Consider the following 22,672-nt stretch of genomic DNA (forward strand, 5'->3'; position numbering starts at 1 on the left):
TGAAGCTTAGCCTCTACAAGAGGAGGAGGCATAATGGATAGATATTAAAGGCCACAGAAAGGTAAAAGACCTAGGGCTCCCCACATCCATCAGCAGGAGCTAGTGCTGCAGCTAGTTATTTGCTAGCGGAAGAAATTCATACCCATGAAGGTCTAAGAAGGCAGCAAGGGTGGAGCTTAAGGTTGCCAAAGCTTTGGCTTGACCTACCTGACAAAGTGGCATAAACATGGTTACTATTTCCTTTTTATTTGTTTGGAAAGCACCACCTCTATGCCTAGTCCACACAAAATGACATACGTCACACGGTAAGTCCCAGTAGATGGATAGTACCATGTCCCCAACTTGATATATTTCTCCCCTTCTTCTACCTTCCAACACTAAAATACCTGCTCACCCGTGCGAACTGGAGGAAAGAAAGGCTGGTTTATGATAAGGTATAAGAGACAATGCTTCAGAAAATATGCAAGTGCAATGAAAACAGGTTAAAACAAGAAAGAAACATTTGTAGCAATTGGGATTTCAGTGGGTGAATTTACTTTTCTAATGACAAAGTAATAATAATATTCTGTAGGCTACTACTCAACCACCATGACAAGACACCCCTTGTGCTGGCTTGTTTTATGTCAGTTTGACATAAGCCTAGAGCCATCAGAGAGGAGGGAGCTTCAATTGAGAAGGTGTTTCCATAAGATCTGACTGTAGGCAAGCCTCTAGTACATTTTCTTAATTTATGGGGTGGGCCTAACCTATTGTGGGTGGTGTCACTTCTGGACTGGTGGTCCTGGGTTCTATATGAAAAAAAGGCTGGGCAAGCCATGAGGAACAAACTGGTAAGCAGCACTCTTCCATAGCCTCTGCATCACTCCTGCCCTTATTGATTTTGATGATAAACTACTATATGGAACTGTAAGTGAAATAAACCGTTTCCTATCCAAGTTGCTTTTGATTATGGTGTTTCATCATAGCAATAGTAACTCTAACTAAGACATCCAGGGACAAATCATAGATTTTGTCATTTTGAGAGTCCTACAGGAGGGATGTGAAGATTAGTCAAGTCAGTTGGGCTAATCTGGACCATGCCACCCAGGCCTTACCCTTGGGTGGGCCTACACTCTACTAAATAGCCCAATGAAGATCCCCACAGCTTCAGACATTAGTGGAATAGACAGATGACAAAAGCTTAAGTGGTGATTTTTTTGAGCAATGTTGCAGACCCTGTACTGGGACCTGGCCAGCTCTAATTGGAAAAACATACCAGGAAACGCATCAGAAATCAATTTGGTGTGAATCAGAGAGCTAGGGTAGAAAGCAACTCACCAGCCTGGGGCAAGGTTAGGGCAAGGACTTGAATCTCAGTGGTAGAGATGCACTTGCCAAGCATATATGCACAAGTTCCTGTGTTCGATCCTCAGCAACAAATGAACACAACCCCAAAGGTTAATCTGGGCCACAGGGAGAGCCTTATTTATTCTATGTTAACATGATCAAAATGTTCCTGTAACAGATATATTACTAAAAAACTCACATTGTGTAGCTTGTGTATTCATTTCTTCAACAATACCTATTGAGTAGAACTTTTGATTCCTACGAAGTCCAACTTGTTAAACATATCATTTAGGGTTACTGTCCTGTCTAGAAGGGCCTTTTTAAATCTTGCATGAATATTCACCTCTATTTCCTCCTAGGAGCCTTATTGTAATCAAATATGTTGGGTCATCTCAAGTTATTTTTCATGTGTAGTATACTTTATAGACATATGAATGTATGTACATTTGTGTGTGTGTGCGCATGCGTGTGTGTGTTTGTGATTTCTTACATCAGCATTTGTGGGAAGAACACCCATTTTCCTTGACTTGATTTGGTGTTTTTGCAGAACAATTGACTGCGTGTTCATTTACCCCAGAACCTGCTATTCTGTCCCTCTGATCTAGTTTGTTTCTTGTGCCTGCTCATCTTAATTAAACTGCAGCTTCACAATAAGTCCTGAGGACAGGTAGTATAGTGTTTCTCAACTTTATCGCCAACTACCTTGAGTCCTTTCATGTCCTGTGAGTCCTGGTTACATCACCTGAAATTCAAGCTGATGTCGCTCAGTCTTTTCCTTTTGAACTGATGACCTGCCTTTGACTTCACTGATGTTTACTTTCTCAGCATTCAATGTAGAGTTAAACCGGCTAGAGAGTTGTTCTTTTGGATACTCTTTATTTTTCAGTTCAAGACTTTTCGGTTTGGCTCCTTTTGTTTCTGTCTCTGTTGAAATTCCCCATCTGTGCATCTTTGAATTCTCCAGTATATTTTTAAGAGCTGTTTAAAATTCTTGGTCTGCTATTTCCAACACCCCCGTGCTATCTCTGAGTTCACTTTTATCGACCCTTTTCTCTTACAGCTGCCAGTCATGCTATCCTGCTTTATTCATTAGTTTAATTTAAAATAACAGAGTATTTCTCTCTCCCACCCTTCTCCCCTCCCTCCTCTGTCTGTCTGTCTGTCTGTCTGTCTGTCTGTCTGTCTGTCTGTCTGTCTCAAACTTATGGCAATCCTTCTGTCTTAGCCTCTCCAGTCCTGGAACTATAATCATAAGCCACTACATCTGGCTCTATGCTATATAATATATCTTAAAATGTCTATTACATGCCTAACAGTGTGGTCACGATATGAGAATCAGGCCTATGCTCCTCTATATGGCATTCAATTTATTGGAGCCTACGACTGATCTTGTCAAGACTTGGACATAGGTTTTGGTGAGAGTGAGTGAAGAATATCCCAGTCTTCATGTCCCGCTTGTGAGCCCAAAGTGCTGTCTCTCCATTCTCAGCCCAGAACTGCAGTCCCAGATCAGTTGTTAGGCCTCCTCGACTCACACAGCTGCTGTATTAATCTTCAAGTCAATAGAAAGGTGAGGAACTAGAGTGGTATGTTAATGGTTAAGAGCACTGGCTGCTCTTCTAGAGGACTTGGGTTCAGTTCCCAGCACCCAAATGGCAGCTCACAACCATCTTAACTACAGTTCCAGGAGATGGACACCCTCTTCTAGTCTGTGCAGGCAGGCAGGCAGGTGCACATGTGTGAAGGTGTATGTGTGTGCACACAGAGCAGACATACACAGAAATAAAAAAATAAAATGTTTAAAAATAGTTTTTTAAAAAAGAGACGAACAACATAAAATCACTATAGTTCAACACTGGCACTGGACCTCGGGGTTCTTTGTCCGGGACAAACACACCTGTAACATAGGAAGTTTTCTATCAATTCAGGTTTTTTTTTTTTTTTTAGCTTTCTGAGAAATTTAACGACCTTCTGTGCATTTAGTATGGGCTGTGAACATCTTATGAAAGCATCCAGAGCCACCTCTATCCACACTCATGATTACATTATACACATTAAGCACCACTACTCAACAGCTCTGAGTCCACCTGGGTAGTCTGCATCTACCCACAAACACTGGGCATTGAGCTTTTGACTGTATCAGAGTCTGCAACTGTGTACCTGCCAACACTCTGGCTTTACCATCATAGCATGTTCACATCCAACTTCTACCTGGCAGTTTTCTTTTTCTCACCCTTGCCTGTGTGAAAGACTGGATGGATACGCTGGAAATTTAATACTAAGTTAATACTTTAAATTTAATAGAGGCATCCCCTAAGCACTGACTGGGGGACGTGGTGCATATGTTTCTCTTGGATGAGATGGTGCTGAGGGCATCTTCTGCCTTGGCTTCCAGAATAGACATTCACTTGATGATACAGAGGAATGAGCATCCTTCTCTGCCCACGCCAGCTTTTCCCAGACTACCTCGTAAGGCACGCTGCTTGTGCTCAAACCCTTGTCTCAGGATCTGCTTCTGGGACAGCTCAAACCCAGGCACACCTATTTCATCCATCCTAGCACAACCTTTAAAACTTCCCATCACTCCTGACCATCTTTGCAGAGGAGACCAAGTACAGAAAAACAGTTTGCCGTGGGCAGCGCTTGGTAAAGAGAGTCAGAATTCGTGTCCCAAACTCGCAGAACCATGTGGCCTCCCATGGCCTTCTGCTGTGGGTCTGTTCTCTGCCTTGCTGTGCCAAGGCCAAGGCATTTCCATCATCCAGACTGAGTGTGTGTGTGTGTGTGTGTGTGTGTGTGTGTGTTGGAGGAAGTACTGCATTCTCTCACTTCCTTTAAAAAACAAAAAACAAAAACCAGAAAACAGAGCCTCCAGTGGGAACAGCACATACTGAAGTCCATAGTTTCTTTTGAATACCCAGGAATTCATCATCGGAGTGTGAACAGGCAGATATGACATGGTATGCCTAGGACAGTGCATAGATCAGCTATTTTTATGGTGTGTAACCAAAGTATCTCCTTGTCAGTCTTTCCTATCCCCTCTTTATACTAAAGGATATTAACGTTCCCCAATTGCGTAGTATAGTAGGTTTCCTTTGGAAAATCTCATACTATAATGCATGAAACATGTATAGAACACACTAGGGTCACACTGAGCCTTAGCTTTCCTTTTCTTGCTCCCATCCTTCCTCTTTCTAAATAGTGCTCCTCCTCTCCCCCTCCCTCTCCTCCTCCTCCTCCTCCTCCTCCTCCTCCTCCTCCTCCTCCTCCTCCTCCTCCTCCTCCTCCTTCTCTTCCTCCCATCCTCTTCTCCTTCTCTTTCTCCTTCTTCTTCTTTTGAGGCAGGGCCTCACTGTAGCCCTGCCTGGCCTGGAACTCACTATGTAGCTCAGAATGGCCTGCAACTCTGAGACATCTGCTTGCCTCTGCTTCCTGGGTGTTGAAATTAAAGGTGGGCACCACTGCACTCCATCCCCCTTTTTCTTTTCAGGCTGAGTGCACAATAATGATGAACAGATCTTGTAAAAAGTGGATACAAGGATTGATTTGATAGGATGGTGTGTGTACACATGTATACATGGAAATGTCATGCTAATACCATTAATATATAATAGTTAATATTAGTAAAATTTAAAAATAAAAGATTGAAAAATACATGAATAAAGCAATCATGATTTATTAATATCAAACTAAGTATCCAAAATTCATATATGTAATTAGCCAGGCAGTGATAGCACATGCTTTTAATCCCAGCACTTGGGAGGCAGAGACAGCCGGATTTCTGAGCTTGAGGCCAGCCTGGTCTACAGAGTGAGTTCCAGGACAGCCAGGGCTATACAGAGAAACCCTGTTTTGAAAAATAAAAATAAAAAATAGATGTAATTATAAAAATATATATAATTATTAATTGTGAGCTATCTGCATATATACAGACATATACAGGATTGATCTCTTTTAATCTAGAGTTGTTTTCTTCATATTTTCCCCTGTGACACTATGAAGGTCCACTTCCTCAGTTAGCTAAATCTACCTGTGATTGGTGACAAGGTAATAGGACTCTAAGCCATTGGGCACGCAGGCAGTGCGGGAGACTATAGGCACAATAAGTAAGGGGAGTATGTTCATAGAGTAGAGCCAACTCACAAGTTATTACAGAGTGAGGACTCATCCTTAGCAGGAACTGAAGATAGCTGGGTAGCCAGCAGTGTGGCTCCTGTGGCTGACCTCTGGAAAGAACTGTATCAGATGCTAACTGCTTTATTGTGTGGTTGGAGTGGCCCAGGCCTGGAGGTAAATGGCGAAGCTCTTGGATGAAGTAAAGTTGGAATCCAAGGTGTGAAAGAAAGGAAGGAAGTATGGAAAAGTCCCTATGCTCACGCAGGAAGCAAGCAACGCAGAGTTAGCCAACTGCTCAACAGACTCAAGGGTGCTCTGTAGGGTGTGACTATATGTTAACAAGTACACTCACTCACATATGATAATTAGGGGGACACCCGTTTCCTGAGTGCTTCAGTTCCTCTTTAAAATGGGGCTGTTCAAAAGATCATATAAACAAGTCCATACTACAGTTCGGCAGATCACTGAGAGGAGACAGAAGAACTCTCTGCTCTTCTACTTGGGAATTCTCACTTTCCATCTGAGCCTTCAGATGATTTTATACTCAACACCCATCTTGCTCCTATGAATCCGTGTTCTCCTTCAGGATAAAATTAGTACTCTCTGCTCTTTCTTCCTCCTGTAGTAGTACCTATGTTCTTTTGTTCATTTCAGTCAATCACTGGTGTGCCCCTTGTTCAAGCTCCATCTTGGCAGCTGGTTCTGCCAAACGGTACAACCATTTAGCAAGATGCTCAGTGCCTGAGCCCTGGCCTGTTCTGCACTAAAAAGGAAGGAAACAGTACGGCCTCCTCAGATGCTGCCCGCCACCTCACAGTCACTGCAAAAGCAGCTGGACTGAGCAGACTTCAGCCTCTTCTAGGCTCTGCTATAAATCCCACCTCACTGCTCCTTCATTATAACTTAGAGAAGTTATAATGAAGGCAAGAGATTTTATTCTTCGTTTCTGACAGTAAACCTTTAACTCACTTTCGCCACACATAACGAAGAAGAATGCTTGCCTCTTGGATTTTCAGTTAGTTTAAGTATTGCTCCCTTTCATTCATTCTATCTGTAATCAGCCCTAGGCTATTATAATTAGCACTTTACATTGGAAAAATCAGTATTCTTCTTCTCTGGAAATGCCTTTAATTCTTCATCAGCGTCATTTTGGTTGCCAAGCAACCCTCAATTTTATGTCCCATATTTGATGGAATTATGCCAGCATTATTTTCTTAGGATCAATTTTAGGATAGAGTAGAAACCTTGTATGCTAGCACGCTTCTTGGCACGTAGTAATGTTCATCGCAGGATCACAATTGGTTAAGATGTGAATATTGAACACACAGAGGTATGGAGAATCTATCACAAGACATGCACTATGTTCACAGTATCCGTGCATATCCATAGGAGAACGCTGAGACAAATCCAAGAATGTTCATAGCTAACACTGTTTGTGGGGGTAGGATACAGAACTGTAATTTTTTTCCTTTTAAAAAGTTTTTAAAATGATTTTTAATTTTGTTTTACATGCATTCGTGTTTTGCCTGCATGTGTGTTTGTGAGGGTGTCAGATTTACTGGAACTGGAATTATAGATCGTTGTGAGTCACCATGTAAGTGCTGGGAATTGAACCAGGATCCTCTGGAAGAACTGCCAGTGCTTTTGACCTCTGAACCATCTCTCCAGCCCCAATGCTTTTCATTTTTAAACTGTATTTCTGAAGTTTCCCAGAGTGAAGCAAATGGTTTTTAAAAGTTATTAAAATTTTTTAAAAATATGAATTTTGAGTATTAGTTAAATATTTGTAGTTATAGGAACATAAGAGTGTGAATTAAATAAATATATATAATATTAACATAAACACGGTACTGTTCACAATAATTATCCAAAGGCTGGTTATTTCTAAAATAACAGTGAATATTTAAATAGATAAGTACTGTTAATGTTTTATGTATCTCGTCACAAAACGGCCTACTTAGGAGCAACATAGGTTCACTCTACAGAAATAACTTAGAAAAATGAGATTTAAATGTGACGAGAGTTTTAGTCTTCTAAGGCTATTGGTTCTATAAACAGTTAAAAGCACTTTATACATCAGTTCTGAAGGGTTTCCTTCAAGTTCACATTCAATATCATATTTGAGATCACGCTATTTCTTCCTCCAGACACTGCTTGGTTTTAGAACTGATTTTAATCATCTGTGACAGAGTCAGAGAGAGCAGGGTTCTGAGTGCCAAAATGACCTGTGTGCAGTAGTCTAGTGTGTAGTAGGACCCAGACCGGCTTTAAGCTAATCCCAGAAATAAAGCCAAAGGCTTTCTCTCCTCCAGCAATAACTTGCAAACTTTACTGATCATTCCCAAGACTGTATAATGCATATTATATACACTGAATGAATTAAAATAATTTTCATTTTAATTAAAATGACAGGAAGATATTTTCCAAGTGGGTGAAGTATAGATTTTAAGTTTAGAATTAATAAAGGGTTAAAAGGCTAAGACAAATTTAACTACATAAAACCATGGAATTTCTACGTATTGTAAGAGTAAAAATAATGAAGGGATGAAAATAGGAGAAAGGCATCAACAAATGCTAGCCAAGAAAACAGGTCCAAACCTCTAGCAATATAGAACCGTAAACAGCAGATAACAAACAGGTATGAAGAGACTGTTCATGATCAGGAACACAGCAAACTCATTACAAAAAAAAAAAAAAAAAAAACAAACAAAAAAAAAAACACCTGCTTAGCAAAGCTCGTGTGTTCATTCCACTGAAGCTGTCAACACGCAGAGGGAATAAAAGCAAATGAACACTGCAGACGGAGCCCTAAGCAGATAGAGATGGGTCATACATGTGGAGGTCAGAAGTATAAGAAATTGAAAAAGTAAGAGACGCTTAATCCTGCAGAATGTGTGGAGGTGAGTTAAGGGGGAAAAAAAAAATATATATATATATGTATGTATATATATATATATATATATATATATATATATATATATATGTAATTGGTTCAATTACAAATGAAATCTCTTGGATTTATCTTTGTTCCATAATAACGTCTTTAAGAAAATCCCAGCTTTGTTGATGTTTAATTTCTTCATCTTGCCTTGTCTTGTCTTGACCACAGACAAGGAGGTTGGTTACTTAGGGTATGAAAGACCCAAAAACTATGTTAGCCTTACTCCTAACTGAGTGATACAGAACAAGATTGTCAGCTTTGAGGGTCCCCTCCCTCTAGACTCTGCTCTGACAGCGCCCCGGGGTTTAGTACTGACAATGGTGTTATGCTGGTAAGCCTTTAACCTCGAGCTCTTAGGGGGTTGGGTTTGAGGAGGCTGGGCTGGCAGTAATGTTGCTTATTTCCAAGGTGTGACTACACTGGCAAAGCCAAGCTCCCAGCCTGCCTTGCTGCAGATGGACCAGTGGGGGCGCTGCCCTGCTCTGCACTGCACTGCACTACACTGCAGCAAAAGCCTCTGCAGTGTTTTTCACCATACAGGCATGATGGACACACCCTCCTAAGCACACAGAACAGTAAACATGACCACGCATTAGAAAGTGACCAATTTCCAATGCTTGTCTTCTATGAACTTACTCAGCACACATGTAAATAACAGACTCTTTAATGGTGGCTATGTTTAACAACTGGCTTGCAAAATTAGACAAAATAGAACAGGTTAGATCTTGTGTGCTGGATAATCATCCAGTATGCCACAGCTGGCAGATCAGGCTATCATCTCCCTCCACTCTCATACTCACACTTCCATGTTCATAAAAAATATAATATGTTACAGGCCCATCTCCTCGACATCGTCAGCATTTGGCAAGACACCCACCGCCATCCATTCTTAGTATTCTCACGCTCATGACAGGCCATGTGGTTTTTAAGATCCAATAGGTATGAAAAGATGCCCCCCTTTCAACATTATAGTTGAATCAGCAAGGATCATTAAATTATTAATAATTAATTAAATTATTAAGGATTATTAAGGATGTCAAGACTGTTTGGCATTGAAGTACCTAGTTTCACCAAGTGCTTCAGGCATGAGGCAACAATTAGAGGGCCAGGAGGTAAGTTTGCCCCTAAGATGCCCTTCTCCGAGGCTCTCAGAGGGCCAGCCCCTGTTCTGATAACAAAACAGACAGCTGTGGAATTCCTATTATTTCCCAATGAAAGCCTTAAAGAATCTACTGGCAAACAGGTTCATCTGGCTGGTTGTTCAGGGCTTCCCTCTGGCTCCTCCCAGCTCAGCCTCTTCTGGAAGGCCTGTGAGTCCAGGAGGCTGGCTGGAGACAAGAATGGAGACCTTACTGTAGCATCAGGAATGGATCTGACCATCTCCCCACAGCAGCAAATGTAAGCCTGAAGAAAAGTCTTGGAGAGCAATGAAGTACTGCCCCCATCCCCAAGTCCCAAGTGTAAGGCTGACAGGTTGTAAATTTTGCTGCTAGCTTGTGCTGGGATTTCCAACATGCTCCCAGGCAAAGAGTGTCTCTAATTAAACCTTGCTGGACCGCTTTCATGCTTTCTGGCTTCCCCGAGAGCTTTATCGGTTTATAAATTGAAAAGCCTACTGGCTCCATTGCTTCTCAGAGCTGTTTGTAGTTGGTTTTGTTTTCCTAGAAAGCCTAAGAACATGTTCTGGGATGTCCAAGGAGCAAGCGGGCTACAGGGAAGTGGTGATCGGTATCAGTTCATGAGGGGCTGCATGTCTGACAAACTCACACAGGATGAGACTCTATTCCAGCAGAGAGAACACAAGCCTCAGAGAGCCGACCTGAGCTTTGGTCTCAGCAGCTGGGCCAGTAATGAGCTGGGCCAGGCATGTGTCCTTTCCGTCTTCTGAGTCCCAGTTCCCTATCAGCTAAGAGAGGAAACTAACAAGGCACAGTGCTGTTCAGAAGCCCAGCAGGGTCAGATCAGGGAAAGGCCCACGCCCCCACTGCACCCACGAGCCATAAGTGCTCAGCTACTCCACACCCTCTGTCTTTCAGTCAGCAGTAAGATTCATTCCTCTGGGTCCACCTACTGAAGAAAAGTACCCAGAACTCCTGAGAAATTGTGGCTCTTAGGCATCATCGTCTGAAGGCCTGATTTTGCCCCAGTACACAGGGAGGGCTCCTGGAGATAATGCCACACAGGAAAGTTTGAGGTGAAGAGGGTTAAACCATCTCCTTCCTCAGACCCAAGAGTCACCAGAACTCACACACATGAAAGGGAAGATATTGCAGGGGCACTGGTTGATATCACCCCAGCAGAGACATGGTAAAGGGCTCTTTAGCTTAAGTGGCACACCGAACGAAGAATGCCAGTTCTCTCCACATACTGGGCACTTCTGACACGCCCAGGTGTTTAGGGTAGGGTGCCCCCCGCAAATGGCTGTTTGCTGTTTTCTACGAGAAACCTTGTAAATCTGGGGAATTCCATGAGGAGGCTTCAGGGACAGCTGTGGCTTACCCTCGGGGGTTGTTATCAGCCCTAGGTAAGGCTTTGTATATGTGACCTTATATATGTGGCTTGGTGCCTGCAGGTGTCAGTGCTAAGGACCCATCTGGGTCATAGAGCGTGGTGTGGTGCCTGTCTCCTGTACACCTTGCCTCAGTGTGCAGAGTTAAAGCTGAGATGAGGAACATCCAACCTTCACTTTGCTGTGGAGGGGACAGCGGTTCCAGCAAGCACGTGTTTGCCCTTCCTCAGCTCCAGTCTCAAAGACTATAATTCCTTAAGGTCTATAAGGAGCTTAGTATTCAACTAGCCCATAGTACAGAAACTACTCTTACTGGTTTTAGGGTCTTTCTAGTTTGGGAAACATTAGTACAATGCATACACATAGAAACTTACAAATATAAGTTTGACTCGATTAACTTCAACCAGACAGTTGATGGTATAAAGGTGAAGTCTGACTATTTCTTGCACTGAACGGAATGTGGTTTCTAACTGAGGGAGACCAGGCCTGCAGACTAGCAAGCACAGGTTGCCAGCCTACCTTGTGCAACACAAAATCTGAAATCTCTTCTGAGGCTATGAGGCCTGTCTTGGGAAGTGAGGCACATCTGCACGAGCTCAGGGTACAAATAGCTGCTGGTGGTAGAGGCAGAAGAAAAAGGCAGCCTGTTTTCTATTTAGATGGTGGGTACAGGGTGTGTTGTTTCAGATCTCAGATGTCCCACTTTTCTTCTTGTTCACCCAATGGAGATAATAATACTTGACCTACTTCAGGGTTGTTTTGAATATAGAAGAAAAATTAATACATACAGAACACCAAGAAAAAAAAGTAACACTCCATATAATATAAGCCACTTGGATGCACTGTCCTCGGCCCTGACATCCAGATCTGGACACAGAGGAACTGCTTGCTACCGTGCTTTCTGAGGTACGAGTGCAACTGTTCCCTGATGCTATCAGAATTCTCTTGCCCAGAGAGGAGACATGAAAGCACCTTGTAACTTGGGGTATTCCATTTTTCCACTTGGCCCCAATGCTCAGAGCCCTCTTGCAAAGTGAGGAAGAAGCGAAAAGCCTAAGTGCTTCTCATAGGCCTTTAACCTGTTAGCGGACGGTATGTTTCACCTGCTGTGATGATCTACCTCAGATAGCGTTAACTAGCAGCCACAGTCGGGATGGGTAGCATGCCCTCGGATTAAAACAGAAGGTGGGAGTGGGCTGGTGCAGGGGTAAAGCCACGGAATGGAGGCTCGGTGTTTCTAATCACAGATCTGTAACCTTCTGATACAGAGAGGTTTGCTGGGGGCCGTCCACAGTACCTTCATTTGCATTCGTATCCTTAAAGGCCTTCTATTCCAGCCTTCCAAGAGAGCAGTTGCTGGAAGGGATGGACAACTAACACTTAATTATGCTCAAGAGACAGCTTTCAGTATACACGTCTCAATGCCCATGAGGTTTTAAACAGTAACTAGATTGTCCCTTAGGTGTACCTGAGACATGAATAAAACCTCAGTTTCCAGAAAAATCTACCTACCGTTTGTCTCCTCAGGTCAGTTGTCTTCCCTCTCAAGTACCCAAGTCAGACTCTGTGACCACAGGCATTGTCTGCTTACTCGGTTTCACAGGAGTCACCACCTGAGGCCATCAAGCACTCGGAAGGCTGGCTGCTGTGGCATGAACTAAACTTTACACTTGGTTTTGTTTTAACTAATTAAAATGTGTATGACAATGGCCCCTGTGTTCGGGGGGGGGGGGGGGCCCTGTGGGTGCTGTGTACACAGCCTCCTGAAATACTTCCTAGGCATCATCATGAAGGTGAAATGAGCAGGTAGGAAAAAGTAAAGAAAGGAATTAGTCAAGTTGCCTTAATCTTCAAACCGGCTTTTCACGGCTCAGAGTGTAGCTCCTCCCACAAGAGCTAGGTCAGCTGATAACAAGAGGAGGCCACTCACAAAGGCAGCCTTCTAATTCTTCCCTGCTTTGGCTGTTTTGTGTCTTTCATGTAAACTCTGTGATGGGAAATTCTGTAACATATAATACAGAAAGCTCGGGGTTTTGTCCACAGCATGCCTATGGCCCAGGGTATGTGAGGTGATGACTGGTCCTTATCAATAAGTGCCCTGATTCAAACCCTACCTAGTACAAGGAACTTGCTCCTGAACACCACACCTTCATTTGTTAGTGTGTGTGTGTGTGTGTGTGTGTGTGTGTGTGTGTGTGTGAATGTGTTCTTGAACACCACACCTTCACTTATTATCAAGTGTGTGTGCATGTGTGTGTGAGTGTATGTGTGTGTGAGTGTATGTGTGTGAGTGTGTGACTGTGTGTGTGAGTGTGTGTGTTTTCCAAACACCACACCTTAACTTATTATCACAGGTATGTGCATGTGTGAGTCTCTGTGTGTGTGTGTGTTCTTGAACCGGGTATTTCACAGGTGTCATAAGTGCTAATGAAACAGGCACTTGGTCACTGTGACTTTCTTGGGTGCCACCCAGTGCAGGGTCAGGCATAATTACAGACTTAATAAATGCTTCTTGGTAGTGGCCTGAGGAGCTTTAGTCTCAGTGGCACTTACTCAGCTCCTGTTTTTTAAAGCACCACTTTTTACCTTCACATATTGCAGGAAACAATGCACCATTGCCTTTGTAGGGCTGGTTGGGGGAGTGGGTTCTGATTGGTTGTTTCTGGAAAGGACTCCAGAACTGGCCATGTATTTTTGAGGTTGAAGCTACAGGTATTTGAAGGGTAAGAAAACAGGCTGAACTCATCAGGTAGTTGGATGATTGGTAGAAAAAGAAGAGCGTTCACATGATAAACACGGTGATGGCCCCAGCGTTCTCAGCAGTGAAAGAGAGAGTAAAGGTCCTTGTTCATGCAATAGTTACACTATGCTCTCTGCAGGTCTACTGAATACAATTAGCAGTCAAGGAGCTTATCTAACAACACTAATGACTACCACATGGCCACTGGTCTCCACCAGCTTCTAGCTGTCTCCTTGAATGTAAAAAATCGTCTATGATGATTTTGAGACACAAAGTTATTCAATCTGGAGGTGAAGATGTAGCTTAGCAGTAGAAAATTCATCTTGAATTAGTCTTTCGGGTAAAGATAAAACAGGGAGCAGAATGAATGGCCTTTTCTTTTTCAGGGATGGAGCCTGCACTCAAGCCCCTGCCTGTTAGGTAAACACTGAGCCTGAGTCACACACCCAATCTGCTTTCTTTCAAAGTCAAGAAGTCTACAGCCAACAGAACTTAAAAGTAGCGATTCTCAAAGTGGAGTTCTGGGAGCAGCTGTCAAGGCCTCACCTGGGACCTCGTTAGAAATGCAAATTTTTGGACCCCACCCTGGCCAGACCTACTCAGGCAGAAACTCTGGGGGTGGGACCTAGCCATCTGCATTACTAAAAAAAAAAAAAAAAAAATCAAAACCCCCAAACTGTGTGTGCAAGAATGTTTAAGAAGCACTGTTTTAAACCAAAACTGAGGCAGTTGCACAAAAAGAATCTCCCCAAAGTGCCAAGTCTTCCCCAAGTCTATAAATAAGGTCCTTGTTTGGGCCTAAACACCAACAGTCCCCACTTCTGAGAGCTGAGCACAACTCCCCTCTGCTCTCCAGGAGGATCAGGCTGGGGTGGGCTGATGCTTCAGAGCCGAGTCCCACCAATCCATCTCCTTCCCAGAGGGAGATGCATGAGCATAGAAAAGGGGACGTGGGGACACTGAAACATCTCTGAATTAATGGGTTTCACTGAAATCTGTCGGTTTTAATCCTGCCCTTTTGGAAGCAAACCCAATATTTAGTACTACTTTCAAGTCACCATTTCATAAGCAACCATCAAAAGAAAATGTTTGGATAAAAAGAAATCTTTTCAGGGCACTGCTTGTTGGCAGTACAGAGGGGAGCACCTGGACCATACACCGCTGCCGGCCTATGTGCCCATGTGCTCAGGTCCTCCCACCTCGACCTGCAACACATGGGCTCCTCATCTTCTAGTCACAAACACAGCACAAGTCCAGATTGTAAGGGGGAACTGTCGAGACCTTATTTGTCCAAATGACCTAAAAGTTTTCAAATTGTATTTGGCGGTGTGAGACAGGCTTAGGATTTTTCGACCACAAGAACTAGAGGAGAAGAATACCCAATATCAATTTGTGATTTTTTTCCCCTCACCATGAGACAAACCACCATGCGAGGAAAATGCCAACTTCGCTCACTAAGTTCTCACTTCAAATTGTACTTCTCATCACGACCTATTCCACCCACATAGTCATGTGCCGTAAGCGCTACAGACTGTCTCCAACATTTCAAAAGCTCTAAAGCTATTTTTAAAGGCAAAATACAATCTAGGTTGCTCTTGTATAAGACACTTTTTAAGGCACAGAACAAAGTAACACAGCAATCTCTATATAGGTGGGCAGTTGCCCAACTCACCAAAAGATTGAATGCAGCTGTCAATAAGATCATCCAGGCTGGCTCCTTTGGCCAAATGTCCCAGGGACACCATCATTCGGAACTGGGTGATCTGGGCCAAGCTGGGCTGGGCAGGGAGAGGGCTGTTGGTTGATTTGGCCTCTAGTCTTGCTTTGGGGCCAGCTCTGGAGCCATGGCAAGGTTTCCTGGGGGAAAGAGAGACTCAAGTGAGGATAGACAGAGCAGCTGGGGGTCTCAATGGCAGCTCCAGGCTCCGAAGACCAAGCAAAGAGGAGATAGGACAGTGAGTCTCTGAAGCTGGGCTGGGAGAAGGCATACCCCTCCCACTTGGCAAAAGCACTGAACAGACTGGTTGGCTGTTAAAGAGACATCTCCCCAGCAAATGGCAAGGTGAGATTCCAGGGCAGCAATAGCCTTCTCCCCATTGGTGTAAGGACTGCTCTATGCTGCCGTCTCTCTTCCAGAAGGGGAGATGCAGAGGGAAGAAGCTTCCTTGGGAGCCCTTAGCTTCTAGTTGCTAGGCTACGGACCCAGGGTCTGAAGGACTGGTTCAGTTAGCATCCTTTTTGGATAGTTTCATTCATTTAAGCAATGCCAAAGATACAGAAGGGCAGGAGGTCCCCTGAACTAGCTTTGAGAATCTTGAAGAAGCAGGGGGGTGACATTTAGATTTTTCAGTCATCTCTGCATTTCTTACACATCTTGGTTGGTTTTAATAAATGGTTTCATTTTTGATAACACAAGGAACCACTATGAATCACTTAGACCAGTAAACAGTATTCCATCGGGTCTTTACATTGATCCTCAACGAAGAGAAACTGGGGAGGGGTTGGCTCTGAGCTGAGCTGCCTGCTCTAGAACCGAATATAAAGTAACCATTTTGGATCTGGAAATGGCTTAGGAGTCTGGTGGCGCTTCGTCTGCTCATCCTTAGCTTGGCGTGATCTGGCTGATACAGGTCACCATGCAAAGTGTCTCATGCAGTATGTTTTATTTTCCTCTTTATTAAAAACCACACAGAGACCCACGTCTATAATCTTTGAAGGTTTAATAATGATAGGCATTTTTGCTGGTAGCTTTTTTTGCATGTTCTTAGTTCTTTTCTCATTGCACCCTTGGCTAATGTATAGTTTAACTGTCAAAGAAGAGAAGGAGTTAACAGTCTAGAAACATAGCACATACTAGAAACACAAGTCTGCATCGATTCGCCGCATACTTATTCCCATGAGTAAGATATTACAGTGGGCCAGGGGGGAGACCGTGGTGAGATGGCTTCTGTAACTTTCTCTGTAAATTATACATGTCCATAGCGTGTTAGTTACTCTTGTATAAAGCCATCTCATAGTTCCCTAATACACAAAGCTTTAGTAGGGGAATCTGACCAAGACAGCGAGTGTAACCACGTAACTTCTAGGTGAATGTCTCAAGATTGTCGAGGGCAAAGCAGAGGGCAAAGCACTTCCAGGGGCTGGGTGGAAGAGCTCCTCTGACAAGGTCTAAACCTCACTCAGAAGAGGCCAAACAAATCCTTAGTTAAAACAAGCAAGCAAGCAAGCAAGCAAGCAAGCAAGCAAGCAAACAAACAAACAAACAGAAATCCACCCCGCCCCCACCCTGGGCACACCTGGGTTTGTAGAAATCAGCCTGCACAAAGACAGTACCCTGAACACAGGACACACCACACAGCCAGACTCCAGGAGTCACCTTGGCCCTTCCAGTTCTGCTCCAACTTCAGAGCATCGGGCTGTGGTGTGCATGGAGCTCAGTTCCAAGCTAGGACCAATAAAGCACAGTCACCCTGGTGACTTGGAACATGCTAACCCAAGCCAACGACTCCCAAAGAATCAGGTTGGTGCTGCAGAAATCCACTAAACTCTTGACCACCACCGTCTTTTATCCAGACCCTGAGACTGTCAGATCAGTGTCTGAGAATAAACTGATAACCTGAAAACAGCAACAGTCTGCATGAAGTTTCCATGTTCCAAAGATACTGTGCAGGAATTTGCATTGTGTCTGAAGCTACAGTCTAGAAAGATACGACCTTGTGATATGAAACTGAGTCCTACACATACTGAGGCTGTTCATATGGGCTATCTCAGGGACTAGTATCTGGGGTCCCTCTTGCTTTTATTCATCTAGTAGGCTTTATTATTATTTTTTTTTACATGAAACTGTGTGTTTATTCCTGCACTGAAATTGGTGAGTAGATTGTCAAGAGCCCAAAAGGGCTTATTCAATGTATAACAACCGTGTGCTTCAGAAAGATGGCTGGTGATGCAGAGGCAGCGTCTCAGCTCTTCCTTGTTTAGTAGGTTCCTGAAATGGTCACCAGGACCCAAGAGCTGGCTAGTCGTCTCTCCACAGTCCTTTCCCAAACACCTACAGCTATGCAATAGAGATATATTGGCCACAGATGCACAGCAGGTTAGCAGCCAGCTTCCTTAGCACCAAGCCACACTTCCTAGCTTGGCTCCCTTCCCTTCCTAGAAAAAAGACAACTACCTAAACCTAGCCCAGTGAGGAGCAATTCAGAGGGCATGAGAAACTAGGGAAGGCAAAGTGTTAAAAGCCAACAGCACTCTGTGCACATGTAAGCTTTGTCTAGTCTCTTGACTGCTTGCCCTGGAAAAACTCTCAGGTCACATTCTCTTTTTCTTTCTTTCTTTACATTTTTTTTAAAAAGAATTTTTTTTAGCTTGTTTTGGTTTTGTTTGTTTGTTTGTTTTGTTTTTCTTTTTGTGAGACAGGGGTCTTACTATGTGGCTTGAAACTCTGTATTAGTCTTTTCTATTCAGTGCTGGGATTGCAAATATGCCCCCATCATACCTGATTGAAAACGAACAATCCTATCACTCCACCAAGATGCAACCAAAGGAATTAAAAGAAATATCTTAATTTCTTTCTTACATGATGCTAGGGACCAAAGTCAGGATTGTTGCATGCCAGGCAAACACTCTTCACCAAGCTAGATCCCCGCTTCACGTCCTCTGCCCTCTCCCCTCCCTCCACCTCTTGGTGAGATGGTTGTAGGTAAGGATTTTTACAGTGCTTTATGATAGGCAACTTTGAGAGTGCTTTAACCATCTGAAGAGTGAACAGCCTCTAATTCTACAAAGTCATGATTTTAAAGGGCAGTAGCCACACGTTTCCAGTTAAACTTATGAATTAAATAAAACAAAATAACAACAATAACAGCAAAAACAAAAGCTTGAAAGAAACCCAGTAACTTCAAGATGTTTTCTCAGCCCTGCAGTAGTTAGCGTCTGCCTTCCCCACCCCACAGAGCCTGGGGAGAGGTTTCGAAGTATGAACCGATTTGGGGGACTTAGTCTCCAGGCACAGTTATCCACAGGGCAAAGGAGGAAACAGAGGAGGGCCGGGACATCTCATAGTTGTTTATAAGAAAAGGCAGCTTTCACAGGGCCATTTCTGCTGAGTGTAGCTTCCAGTCCTGCCCCACACCGCCAATAATGCAGAGTTAATTCAATGGACTAACCCATTATAGTGTAGCGCAAGGTAAGGTTGAGAACACTCAGGGGATGATATGGCCCAACAGGGAATTTTAATGGGCATAGTTACAGATCAGGCATGGTGCCGTCATATCGGAGTCCACGTGAATGGCGTTGTGAAGGACACAACGTTCTCGGCCCTAACAAAGGCTAAGTGGTGTCCAGGCAGTTACGGGGTCCTGGTGTTTTGAGGACAAACACTAAATTTCTTGACATCCCTCCAACCCCCACCCCAGGCTCCTTATTGCTGCCCAAGAGATAGACTGTTCATAGCCATTCTTCCTTCACCTTCCGTCTCCCAAACATCTCTGTAGAGTATAAGGGGAGGGGTGTAGACTCATAGACCATTGATTTGGAAACTTCTTTTTCCTCAAAGGGCAGCCAAGCACTGCCACCTCCGCTTGCAGCCATTGCCGCCAGTCGCTCCTGAAAGGCCAGGAGAGTCCGCAAGGTGGCGCTGTCCTAGACCCGCGCCCGCAGCGGGTGCCAAGGGCACGGAAAGTGTGCGAGTGGGAGTTCCCGGGGGGTGCCCAGACCGAGAGCATCCAGGGAGGTCGACTGTTGTGGGCGCTGGGTAGGTGAAAGGTTTGGCTGGGCTCAGACCACTCCAGATCTGCCCAGGTGACCTGTGGCCTCGCCACCCCAGCAACCCCAACTCTTTCTTCCCGACCTGGTGTGCTGGACTCTGAGGTTGTCTGTATCACGCCTATCTTGACCTGGCTCCCAGGTCCCCGATCATGGTCTACCCCTGTAGGCAACTCTCCTCCGAGGGAGGCGCCCTGGTCGTCTAGTCCCTCCTGGTACCCACTGGAGAGGACCACAGGGCACACCGCTCAGCTATCCTTCCCCAGTAGAGGTGCAGCGCTCTCCGAGGAGACGCAGCTACTCACCGCGGAGCCTCTCTCGCCTTGCCCAGGGTTCCCATGGTCGCGGCTCTCTGCGCCCCTGGAGCCGTCTCACCTAGAGCGGTGGGATCGGCTCGGCCGGGCGCCGCGCATCCCTCGGCCGCCGCTGGCCCTCGCAGCCCGGAGCCGACCACTCTTGGAGCCCGGCGAGCCGACCCAGGCTCACCCGCAGGCACAAAGTTTGTGCGAGCGCGCTCCCTACGCTCGCTCCCGCGCGCGCACACACTCTCTCGCACCAACCACCTGACAGGCGTTGATGTTATCATCAGGCTGGAGGAAACGTGGGGCGCCCTCAGTTCTTCTTCGAATCCTGCCCCCATTACTTGGTAGCGCCCCGAGGAGTTGCGCCGCCCTAGCGTCTCCCTTCATCCCCGCCTGCCATTCATCTCTCCCAGCCCAAGAGTTAGGTCCGAGGGGTGCAGAGTGAGTTGCCCCGAAATTGACAAAGCTAGAGCCTTGCGAAGAGTTGCCTCCACCCAAGGCTACGAGTCCCCTAGGGGGGTGGGGGTGGGGGCTCTGCTGAGACCCTTTCCCGGATGGCAGGACTGTCTTGTATGTATCAGTGAGGGTACACAGTCGGGTCTGGGCAAGGAAGGCAGAACCCCCCTAAACTACTACGCACTTAGTTCTCTTTGGCATATTTAAAAAAAGAGAAGACTTAGCTGTGTGCACTGCACTACGGAGGAGGCGGTGGGTGTGGAGGTGAGCTGTCAGGTTAGAGGCTGCTGCTTGGGAGTTTGTGGGTGTGGTAGACCAAGAGAGCCAAGTGGGAGTGGAAGGCTAGGGGAGGGGCTTTCTTGCAATGTCAGCGTGCCAGCAGACCTGGCCAAGAGGGGAGACCTACCTGCTACTTGTCTGGAACATGGCCACGGTAATACCAACAGCTAATGCTGATCCAGTGCTGTTTCCTACATGTTACCTCGTTAAGCCACCCCTCCAAACGCAAAGAGGGCACTGCGTAAGATTTAGAGAACACCAGGCTCTCACAGCCAGTAAACCGAAAAGAGAGGTGGCCCAGACTGAGCTCTGCCTGGCGTCTCTAAGTCCCTGCTGGACTGGCCTAATAACACCCTCGTTATTGCTATCACATCCCGTGATCTTCCCAGCCACAACGTTCTGGACTTTAAGACCTCCTTCTGCTATAACGCGTGCATTTCCTCATGTTTATGTGCAATGTTGTCCTAGAAAAGAATTCAGGATCACTTACAAGAATACACAACCTACAAAAATAAGTATGAGAAACAACAGCAACAAAACAAGGCCGATAAAATGGGGCCAGAAGTGGAGAGCAGTCTAAAATTACATACCAATGTATGCTTACACATTTGGAAAACAGAATCTACTACACACTTGCTTCAAAGGGGTCAGCCAAGCCCAAGAGGAAGGTCTACATAGTTCAGTTCCTTACATATGAAAGACACCCCCACCCCCACCCCCCAAAAAAGGAAGAAAACAAAAAGAAACAGAAAAAAAATGTTTAAAAGATCCGAGGTTCTTGTCACAGAGCCTGAAAAGACGTTTCTCCTGAGGATACTCCCGAGCATTAGTGATGTCACCTCGGGGTCATGCAGGATGAGGGCAGAACAGATACAGGCAAACATAGAGATGAAGACGGTATGCAGGGTGGCGTCACTGGGAGCAGTTTTGGATGAGGTGAGAGCCCCCCTTACTTTTCCCAAAATGATGGAATACTTGTGATAGATCCAGATAGTACTCACCTGAGACCTCCCGTGAGCTTCACCTACTCCTCCCTCAGCAACCTGCCTCCCCTAACCTTCTAAAACTCATGTCAGCTTCCTTTCCCTCTTCACCTCCTGTCCTGTGCACAGTCTCCTGTGCATATGAAGCACTTCCAACTGGGCACCAACTGTCTCCTTCTTCCCACCCCATCTTGCCCCCTTTCCTGCTGCTTCTTCCCTTCTCACTGGTACAGCCCATGTCTCTGTGGCAGCCAGGATCCACTCAGTCTTTCTTCCTCTTCTCAATCGGGTTCTTAACGAAGGTCCACAGACCTTTTGCTCACCCGAGGGACTCCTTTGCAACCGCAGCCCTACTTTCTGGATATGTTTTTTTTCTTGGAGGAATGGTTTAATTGTCATTGGCTTTTCTATATGATCCAGGCTTAAGTGAGGTGGTTTCGTTTTTCTTTCATGGCTTCAACATGACCCACAGGGGTCCGCTGAGTATCTACACTTGGCATCTAGTAGAGACATTTCTCTCCATCATTCCCTTGTATTGTCACTTCCTTTCTGTCTCCAAAGCCACAAACCCGTGTGTATTCCCATCATCCCCCACCTGGATCTATGGGGTAGACTGCATTCCCTAATTTTGACATCTCCTTTCTCTGGACCGCCCCCCACCCCCTACACCACTGCATGGTTGCACTACTGTGTTCTTTCTCTGTTTCCAAACTTTAGGAACCACCCTCCCCTCCAATTACCTAGAAAATGAGAGTTAGATATCATAGCATTGTGTACTCTCATGGATGGACCCTCCTGTCTGGTTGGCCTCCAGCCGTGGTCTGCTGGGTACCTGACTTCTCACATTATACTCTCATCACTCCTGCCGTGCCCTTTGCTTGTGTGCTTGCTTCTGCCTTCCATCTCTCCTTACTTGGTAACCATACAAAGGTGGAGTTATACCCAGCCTATCTAGAATACCCAGGTTACCCTAGAGGGCAGACATGGGTACAGGCTATACACACCTTCTTCTGACCTGGCCTGATGACTGGCTATGCTTGGGGAATCTACATGGCATTGCCTAAGACTTAATCGCCCTTTTAAGATATAATTACCAGATGTCTCCCTAGTGTCATATGCTGTTCTTGTTACTGAGAGTCTTGGAGAGAACAAGACAGGCAAGGTCCTTGTGTTCATGAGCTCGCATGTCTAGTACATGGACAGTAACCAAGGCAGCAAATAAATGAACATATAAATATGTTGTGACTTTAAAAA

General features: G+C 45.1%; 1 protein-coding gene across 1 annotated transcript in view; it reads right to left on the reverse strand.

Moving 5' to 3' along the window:
- Rasgrp1 (RAS guanyl releasing protein 1) overlaps positions 1-19,906 on the reverse strand; it is a 62,895-nt gene extending 42,989 nt beyond the window's left edge. Inside the window, exons 1-2 of the mRNA NM_011246.3 lie at positions 19,704-19,906; positions 15,305-15,489 (exon numbers count right to left, since the gene is read on the reverse strand). Of these exons, the coding sequence (NP_035376.1) occupies positions 15,305-15,489; positions 19,704-19,738 (220 nt within the window). The 5' untranslated portion in view covers positions 19,739-19,906. The remainder of the gene's footprint in view (positions 1-15,304; positions 15,490-19,703) is intronic.
- Between the last annotated feature and the right edge of the window lie 2,766 nt (positions 19,907-22,672).

This window comes from Mus musculus, chromosome 2 (assembly GCF_000001635.26).
Source record: "Mus musculus strain C57BL/6J chromosome 2, GRCm38.p6 C57BL/6J".
NCBI lineage: Eukaryota > Metazoa > Chordata > Mammalia > Rodentia > Muridae > Mus > Mus musculus.